The 10,000-nt window shown below is 48.1% G+C and overlaps 1 protein-coding gene across 2 annotated transcripts in view; it reads left to right on the top strand.

The window, feature by feature from the left end:
• The window catches only part of btbd11b (BTB (POZ) domain containing 11b), a 65,600-nt gene that overhangs the window by 32,534 nt on the left and 23,066 nt on the right, over positions 1 to 10,000 (top strand). For both annotated transcript variants that reach the window (XM_042110760.1, XM_042110759.1), the window contains exon 2: positions 6,036 to 6,185. In XM_042110760.1, the coding sequence (XP_041966694.1) occupies positions 6,036 to 6,185 (150 nt within the window). The remainder of the gene's footprint in view (positions 1 to 6,035; positions 6,186 to 10,000) is intronic.

The following is a 10,000-nucleotide window of genomic DNA, read 5'->3' as shown; positions in this document are numbered from 1 at the left end:
GAGCCCAGAGCCCCAGCCCCCGACTCAGCCTCAGACTCAGCTAACCCGTGATGCTGATGGTGACTCAGGGCTCAAGGCAGGGCTCAGCGCAAAGAGGGGGTGGGGGTGGGGGGTTCTCTTTGTGGATTTAGCCTAAGTGGGGGATTTGCCAGGAAGGGATTTATTGTAATAGCGCCACCGTCAATCTCAAAAGGGCATGCTTGAAAGGGGAGTCAAAGGTCATTTGGAGGAGAGGCACCTATACCTATACCTATGCCTGTTGAACTGACCCAGTTGTGAGGAGCCTGGACCTTATTAGCCCAGTGTCCTAGATTCTTATTCTTATGAGCGAGGAAGGCAGCTCTGTGTATGCAGTGAGTGAAAGGGAAGCAATTCAAGTCTTGGCTGTGCCAGCTCTGCGCATCTGATCATTCCCCTCCACTGCACATCCTCCTTCAGGGGTTTGTGCTTTCTCCGTCCTCTCTCTCTCCCTCTCCCTCTCTCTTTCTCCCTCTCTCTTTCTCTCTCTCTCTCTATCTTTCTCACTCCATGCCACACTCTCTCCCTCTCTCTTTCTCTCTCTCTCCATGTCACACTCTCTTCCTCTCTCTTTCTCTCTCTTCCTCTCTCTCTCTCCCTCTCCATGCCACACTCTCTTCTTCTCTCTTTCCTGACCCTCTCTCCAGCCGTGTCCCTCATTTCCCGCTCTGCTTCCCTTTTTAATGGCTTTAGCGATGAGACTAAAAGGACACGGTGAGCTGTTAGGGCAGCGGTGACATAACTTTAGCCCTGCTGGCCGCTGGCCGCTGGCCGCGGGCAGGCGGGGACGGACGAGCGTGAGAGGGAGCAGGCCAGAGCCGTCTGCGGCACTGCGGCTGTGGCGTCGTGGTGAGAGCAGCCAGCGCGCACGCACGGCACACTCCCAGGACCAGAGGGGGAATTCTCCCTCATGAAGCAGCATGACTCTCCCACAGCCGAGGGCAGCTTTGCTGCTCCATCATGCAAGTAAACACACCCTGTTTTTCTGAAATTCATGCGCAAAATGAAATTTGGACATGGGACAGGTTTTCAATAACCTGACCCTAAACCAGATGAATTTCGCTCCGCCTAGCTCCACTCATCCATCTGGAACCGATCCATTGAAGTGTTGCTTCAGAAGGCTGGGCCTAATCAAAAAATGCTTGCATATGATTAAATAAGCAACTTGTCCGTCATCTATTGACGTGCTACTTCAACCACTCACATCGAAGCCAACCCGTGACGCTAATAACAGTCTCACAGTCGCTTCTACGCTATGTCACATCTATGAAACTCCCGCCCTGCGTCCTGAATGGCTGTACCATACAATCGGTTGCAGAAATCACTCTCAATGGAAGAGGTCCCAGATGGATGTGAGTGAAGCTAGGCGGAGCTAAGCGGAATGAAATTCATCGGGCTAGGGTCAGGTTAGGTTTTCAAGTGATGACTTCAACAAACCACACAGTTCTCTCTGGAAGTCATTTTTAAATAAGCTGCGATTTTACAGTATGAATGCACAGCCTAGTTTGTGGGCTGGTGCATGAAGTGGAGACAGAAAAGAGTTCAAAAAATCAATAAATAAACACTTTAAGTGAACATCCAGGGCTTTCAATCCAGATCTTCACAGTTGTGGTCAATCAGTCAAACTATGCCCATGCACCACCAAAAGCCTGTTGCACAGACGGTGCATGTGGCTGCTGAGAGACATAACAATAAACATCAACACCAATATGAATGGCATTAACTTTCCATGTGTACAAGGCTGTGTAAGCTGTACTGGACTCAGGTTTGAGAGCTGTCATTGGTGTAATGGACGAGGAGGCCCCTGGACAGTGTTTAATCTGGAATGTTCCCCTCAGAGATCCAGTTGTTTTGAGCCATCACATTGAGTTTTGTTGAGTTGCTGAGTGGTAACAGGGAACACCTCCTCTCTGTGTACTGTATCTCCTGCTGGTGATCTCTTCTCCAGATGGCCAGATGCTAACTACAGACCTGTCAGGTGGTGTGAAGGAGCCGACGCCCTCTCCTCCTATGGAGTCCCTTCAGGAAAACCTCTGACTCTGATCTGACAGAAGCCCTGCCAGAGACGAGTGGAAAGAGGAAGAGAATGTCATAAAGGGGGATTGAAGAAGGAGAAGGACAGATGAGAAGGTCTGATGAGGAGTGTGGCAGAGTTTAGGAGGGGGAAATAACGAGAGGCTCAGAGAGACAGAGAAAAGGAAATAAGTAGAGGTAGAAAGGAAGAGCTGACATGTCCAGATGGCTCTCTCCAAAACATCCATTTATGCCTCAATTTCCCTCATAGTTCATGGCTGAAGAGAGAGCAATTGTAGGGGTCTGCAACAGTCCTCACACCATCATCCCACATTTGAGTTGCTATTTTCAGGTTGGTCTTTAAATGCACCCAGGTGGCCTGATCGCGTATTTTCCTGATAAATAACCCTGAACTCACCATTATCTCCCCCTGCCACCCCCCACGGTTGTGACCCCTATAGTGTAGCATGTGAACTGATGCTTCAGAGGTGGTGGTCCAGTGAAACTCTGCACCGAGGGAGAGGTCTGGATCAGCCCCCTTCACCGCTCTAAGTGCTTCAAGCTGCCCAGGAGACCTGCCTGCTGGCATGCACCCCACTCAAGCCAGAGGGGATAATTGGAAAAATATACACAATAAATTGGCGTATGTGTGTGTGTGTGTGCGTGTGCGTGTGGGTGTGTGTGCGTGTGTGTGTGTGTGTTTGTGTGTGTGTGTATGTGTGCGTGTGGGTGTGTGTGTGTGTTTGTGTGTGTGTGTGTGTGTGTGTGTGTGTGTGTGTGTGTGTATGTGTGTGTGTGTGTGTCTGTGTCTGGTATGCAGGTTGGGGAGTGGAGGACTGAAACAGTAAGCAAAGCAATGAATACCTTTTGATGTCTGACTTACACAAACCAAAATCCCTTAATGTGGTTAAAACAATGACTATGTTGCTGGCTTTTTTTTTGTTTGTAATCCATCCTGAACTCTCAAAGGCAAACTTCAGAGTATCACCGTTCTACACTCTGGCATGTGCCATTCATTCTAAGCTCTTGTTATTTTCCATTCAAATTGCACATGTTCCAGTCGCAGTTGTTCTGGTGCGATTATGAGCTGCGTGGCTTAAACTGTTCTGCACTCTCTCTCCTACTCAATCCACACGCAGTGTAAAAGGAGTCAGCGTCCCAGCGTCTGTCTGTCTGTATGTCCGTCCATCCGACCGGCTTTATGTAACAGTGAGTGGGGTGTGGAAGAAGCCACACTCTGCAGATTGACTTGAAACCACTCTCCCACTTCAACCGCTGGGCTCCGGCTCTCCGACTGAGACGGATTCACTGTACATCGGCCCTTAACAGGCCTGGCCTCCTCTACTCAGCATGAGCTAAGAGGCCTCTGAATATAATGGGGGCAAGAGGGGCACTTCCTGATATAGCCGCGTCTTGCTGTGCAGTGACGTCTTGAGGGGGGTTAATGGCAGGGAAGAGCGGCGAGCCCCACGGCATCGCTCAGTCTCCTGTGGGGCGAGCGGCACTGAGGGCATGACGACATGAGCAGCATGAGCATAAGACATGAGGGAGATAAGAATAGAATACCCCTGTGTCACACTGCACAGGAGAGAGGGAAAGGAAACTACAATTAGAGGATATAGAGTTTGAAAATGATATGAATTATGAATTATATGGAGACTGTGAGAAACAAGAAAAGAGTGAGCTGGTAATAAAGGTAGCAAGTATCCAGATATAGAAATGAAACACTTGACTTAACAATGTACTCAATATACATAAACTACCAGTCAAACATTTAGGCTCACTTAGAAATTTCCATTCCACTCCATTCCATTAATTGCTACGAACAGCTATCATTAACATTCAGGACTGGGATTTATGATAAATGGTATTCTAGACTATACTTGATTGTATTCACAGGAGTGTTGAGTAATACGCCTAGTCAGAGTGTTAGTATATAGAGTATAGGAGTATATTTAGAGCATACACCATGGACCAAGAGGCAGCCTATGCTGAGACTAGAAGGAAATGAATACAGTATATGATATGCACATGGCATAACACAGCAACAGTAATAGCTATATAGTGACAGTTTGAGGTGGTAATGAGAAGAGACTACAGAGATGACAGCAGTGATGGTGGCACAGACCTCTAGGGCGATTTTTGTTCAGTGTGACACACTTGATTAGTTATGTGTAGCACAGTCTCACTAAACACCTGTCTCTTGCTATGTGGCTACCAAGCAACCACAATGAATCATTTACATGCCTTCATTGTGGTTACTGTGTTTGAACATGACCTAGCCTAGCCTACTACACCTGTTTCCTCCTCTAATTACAAAAAAGTGACACAGACAGCTAAAAGAAATCCGTTGAAACCAGAACTGATGAGGTTATGTGGAAGTGTAGTAATTTTAGTAACTTCAAGTCACAGTCATGAGTTTTTGTGGACAGAGCTGAGCGCTAGACAGCTCTGAGACATTACTGTATGGTTTCCCGCCGCCTTCCCCCTCATCAGAGGGCCGGGGCAGCAGTGGTGCCGCGCGGCGCTCGCGTCGCCGCTGGGCTGCTGGAAATTACATTTGGCCACGGTGTGTGAATGAGACACAAGACAAACACACAGCCCTAACACAGACTGCCAGGGGACCGGCTGCCGCCGCTTGCCGCCTATCCATAATTCAGCAGTCGGCAGGGACAGCAGCCACTGTGCCTAAGCACGAAGTAGGAGAGACAACAAGGATGAGCAAGAATCCAATTTCCCTCCTTCTCCGCTGAGTATCGTGCAATATGATGGTGGATGACCTTGCGCCCTCTGCATGACCTTTGTAGATGAACTGAAAGTCAATGAAAGCCATGCTGGGCATGAATAGGCCTACTGTACGATATCATACTCCTCCCTAATAACTTAATTCATTGGCTTTTGAAAATGTAATGTTCAATGTAGTGCTGAGTAACGGCTCAATTTATCCTGAATTAGTGTAATTATGTTGTAATCTAGCTGAAATATTGAAATGTGTTTACACCTCTTAATCAAATCAACAGAGATGAGGATGTAGGTCATCTGCCATGAGAGCTCCTCTTTCAAGGCCCGTGGTGGCACTGCTAACGACCAACTGTTAGAGTGCACTGTCATCCAGGCACAAGATGTCCCGGGCAGTAATTGCTTGCGTGTACAGAAACAAAACACTACTCAGCCCCCGCCTGATATGGCCTCTGGGATGCTGCATGCCAAGTGTAGCACCTGTTGGTCTGTCTTGGGAGGGATGTCTTGGAAGGCCACAACTTGTAAAGCTCTCCAGTGACTTAGCAGAGGCCACCTGTACTTACTGACTGCTACTGGCTTCATTTAGCAGATATCTATTAGATGAAAATGTGTAACTCTTTAAGTCTTTTAGCCCATGAAGCAGAATCTTGTTTGAAGCATCCAGAATCCTGTTTTTGTGTCTAATGCATCAATTTCATTTTATACAATCCCTCTGCATGCAATAGCATAACCCAAATATGGCCCAAGCATTTCTCTCAGCCCGATGTGACCAATGACTCCTTACAGTAATATCACCATCCATTCTCAAACACTCACGATCCTGTACACTATTTGAGTTAGCGAGGAGGAAATGATTTGGGTGGTCTGGTGTGTATAGGCAGATAGACAGCGAGGCAGGCAGGCCCCAGTAAGAACGCCTCTATTTTCAGCTGGCTGCCTGAGAGCCTGCCCGGCCCCAGGGGAAGAGCCACTCCGGTTGCGGGGTGTGTGGGCCAGCTGAGTCTGCGACAGGGCAGGAGAGGACAGGACAGGACAGGACAGACAGCTCTGATGCTGCTGGCTTGGCAGTGCCGCTGTGCCGTGCCGCAGCTCTGCTGACACGAGCGTGTTTCCCTGCTTTCTGTTAAATCAGCTGGATTTGCATTCCGGCTCGTTTGTCTGTCTTGACTGACTCTCTCTCTCTCTCTCTCTCTCTCTCTCTCTCTCTCTCTCTCTCTCTCCCCCTCTCTCTCTCTGTCCATCTCCCTCGTTCTCTCCCCCAGGAGTGCTCAGTCTGCCGGACAGCTTGAACTTGCACAGGGACCAGCAGAGGTCTGGGAAGGCGGGAGAGGGTCACGCCTACAGCCAATCAGAGCTGCGCACCATCGAGCAGTCCCTCCTGGCCACCCGTGTGGGCAGCATCGCTGAACTCAGTGAGTCCTCTATGTGTGTGTGTGTGCGTATTGCTGTGTGTGTGTGTGTGTGTGTGTCTGTGTGTGTGTGTGCGTGTGTGTGTGTATTGCTGTGTGTGTGTGTGTGTGTATGTGTGTGTGTATTGCTGTGTGTGTGTGTGTATGTATGTGTGTGTGCGTGTGCGTGTGTGCGCGCACGCGTGTGTGTGTGTGTATTGTTGTGTGTGTGTGTGTGTGTGTGTATGTGTGTGTGTATTGCTGTGTGTGTGTGTGTGTGTGTATGTGTGTGTGCGTGTGTGTGTGTGCGCGCGCGCGCGTGTGTGTGTGTATTGCTGTGTGTGTGTGTGTGTGTGTGTGTGTGTGTGTGTGTGTGTGTGTGTGTGTGTGTTGCTGTGTGTGTGTGTGTGTGATGTGTGTATGTATTATGGAGTTAATGTTATATGTGTCTGTGTGCGTGTGCGTATGTATGTGTGTATGTATTATGGAATTAATGTGTGAGAAGAGAGGGAGAAGTTGTGGGGGGGGGGGGGATATGAGTCAGCTTGACCACATTTGAGTGTGTGTGCAATTGTGCACGTATGTGTGTCGTGTGCGTGCATGCACGCACGTGTGTGTGTGTGTTTGTGTGTGTGTGTGTGTGTGTGTGTGTGTGAGCAGGTTGTGTGGAAGTCAGGAAACTCTTGTTGCTTGTAGTGCTCCAGGGCCGACAGCAGGTGTTTGGTATTCTTGGCTTGCGAGGTGAACACCAGGGCTGTGGACTGCCTGCAAACCTCTGCATGCCCATTCAGAGTGGCAGTCAAGTGCATTTCCATATGCTGCGGTAGCCTAGCGTGACCTAGGAGTGCTGTGCGTATAGCTGCAGAGCTCAGGCAAGTTCATTAAAGACTATAGAAGCTTGGACACAGGTGGAAGTAATGATTACTGTAATTAATCAAGCCATGAATTATGAGCTCTTTTAAAACACTGTGGATCATAGTGAATCCATTGAACCAGTTTGCTGTTAAGTTCTGGGGAGTTAAGTGGGTGGATACGGTGATGTAAAATATACTGCACTGTATATTTTAATCCCGTAGGATTTACTGTATATGGGACTTGATATTGTTATTAAACAGTTGTACAGAATTCTCTGTGTTTTTTATTAAAATGCCTTCCTAGTGTGTCTGTATGGGGGTTAAGGTGCCTTCCTAGTGTATCTGTATGGGGGTTAAGGTGCCTTCCTAGTGTGTCTGTATGGGGGTTAACGTGCCTTCCTAGTGTGTCTGTTTGGGGGTTAAGGTGCCTTCCTAGTGTGTCTGTTTGGGGGTTAAGGTGGTAATGGGGAGCTGAGTGAGATCCTTGAGTGGAGGGGTTTATACCAGGACTCCTCCACAGAGGTACACTCTGTGCCCTGTTCTGCAGTTGTGCATTAGCATACGCCTTCGTAGCCCTGCCTGAACCAACAGTGCTGGAGGAGCGCAGCCGTGGTGCTCAGTGGAGCACATTAAACATTAAACTGAGCAGTGCGCTGTGCTTGCCCCAGCTCACTCACATCTCTGCTTCCAGCTTCAGGTTGAAGTACATTCCACCAGCTGCTGCAGTGGTGTGTGATGGTGTGTGTGATGCCTATTTGTCTGTCTTGTATGCAAACTGAGCATAAAAACGTTTGTTCTTCTAGCATTGGTACTTGAGAGATGTCTAGAAGAGTTGAAAGATTGCTTGGATGTATGAAATTAATCCATATTGACATAATATGCTATGAGTCAAATGAATGAATGTTTTCCATAATTAGATTAACCTCTTCTGGGTTTCCTTTGGCTTTGTTTCCTTGCTGCATCGATTAGGCAAAGCTGAATTGTATTATGCTTGAACAGTAATGAAAGCAGGTTCTTTTTTTCAAAGTCATAAGAAAGAATCTTATAATTGTCATATAATTTTGATGCAGCTACAGTGCAGGTGTCTTGCAGAACAGGAGGTGTTAAACAGTGAGAGTGGTCTTTACACTCAGGGAGGAATTGATTTTACATTGTTATCCAGTATGTTTTACAACAGTCAACAAGCTCTATATTTATCTTGCCAATAGTGTAACCCTATACCCTATTCACATACATAAGATGGCCATAAAAATCAAGCTCAGGAAATGAGGTAACTGGGATATGACTTCATGCTTGACTCCGTCAGCAGTCAGCTCCATCTCTGCTGTTCTCCTTGCACACAGTGGGTGAAGGATGTGGGGGGGGGGTTAAGGTGCAGAGTTCTTTTGAGGTACTGAAAAGTTCTTTTCCCTCCTCCATTTTGCTCCTATGTGTTTAACGCTCCACCAAAACCCATTGAATGCAGTGTCCCCATCTGCACCACGCAGTGCCCCCATCTGTCCTAATGCCGGCGTGCTGAAGCGTCGGAATAATACGCGGGTGCTTGTCGTGAGGCTGCTTTCCTTCTGCTAAGGACAGACTGAGCAGTCAGCACAACTGTAGACAGGATGGGCGTATTGCGCTTTCTCCTGAAATACCTCCGTGGCTCGCAGCTCAGATATCAGCCCAGCGTCTCTGGGTGCTGCCAGATATCAGTGAGGCTGCCGTCTCCTCCTCCTCCTCCTCCTCCTTCATCTCCTCCTGTGTCCCACGTCTGAGCATCGCTCTAAGACTGTCCCCACAGGACCTTTACAGGAGACAGAGGACAGCCCCTCAGCTCTTCACTTAAGACACACACACACACCATACACTAAGGCAAGGTCAGGGAAGGAGAGTGTGAGTTAGGGAATGAAGTCAGTCACAAAGGAGCACTTATCTCATTTATCTGGCCATTACAGAATGGAATTGGTTGGAGCGGTGGGACAGCTTATTTGCCAGTTTATTCTCAGAGCTAATTTATATTTGTGTTCCATTGTTTGACATTCCCTCTTTAATTTTTGGTATAATTGGAAAGCTAAGTAGTGAATCAGACTGGAAGGGAATTGTTTTTGAGAGGAAGAGGAGGAGGAGGAGGAGGAGGGGAGCTGCAGTAGGATGCATTCAAATTGGAGCACACGGATTCACTGCGTCAGTGGGAGGTTACTGAGTTGGGGAGAGACTTTTATAGCAGAGTGTTTAACGGGGAATGCAGCTATATGGGGGTTTGGGTTGTGTGTGTGCTTAAGCGCACAGAGGGTGATGTTTTAAAATGAGCTTACAAATTTGCCTCGAGGCTGAAGGAGAAGCATGCCCCGGCTTTCACCAGCTCTGTTGAACATCTTAACTAACAGGAGGGTCTGCTGTGGATCCATCTATGCCAATATCCTCCTCTCTGAAAGGTTGACGGCTCTCAGCGTCCCAGGCATCACCAGTGCCCAGTTACCTGGTCAGGTCTCATCTCATCTCATCTGAGCCCCTCCACCATCCCAGCATGCACTGTCACAACAGTAGAACAGTGTGAACAGAACAGTGTGAAATCATATGCTGTGCTATACGGCCATGAATATGAATATTTGATGCATGTTTAAAGAAGTATCTTTATTGTTCGCCAGCTAACCCCATCTCTGTTTGCACAAGAGTCTGGTGCGCTCCTCTCTCTGCCACATTGCATCCTCTGAAAACAGCTCGACTGGAGCTTATTTATTCAGATAATATCGTATTCCATTTTTACAGTCGTAGAAAAAGCCAAGGATTATTCCCCCCCCCCGCCTCCTTCCAGAGGAAAACTCTCCCTTCCAGCTCCGGATCCGGCTTGCGCATCTTTCATCCCGTCTCTGCCGTCGGAAGTGCTCGCTTTCTTCCCCAAGGCCCCTGTCTGCCAATCATGGCCACTGTTTTTGGGAGTGGTGGTGAGGGAGAGTGTTATCTTGCCCTTCTCGCTCTCCCATCAAAGGCATCCAAACATTC

Source organism: Alosa sapidissima, chromosome 11, assembly GCF_018492685.1.
Source record: "Alosa sapidissima isolate fAloSap1 chromosome 11, fAloSap1.pri, whole genome shotgun sequence".
Classification (NCBI taxonomy): domain Eukaryota; kingdom Metazoa; phylum Chordata; class Actinopteri; order Clupeiformes; family Clupeidae; genus Alosa; species Alosa sapidissima.
Note: the sequence above shows the minus strand (reverse complement) of the source record. Positions and strands in the feature narration are given on the sequence as shown.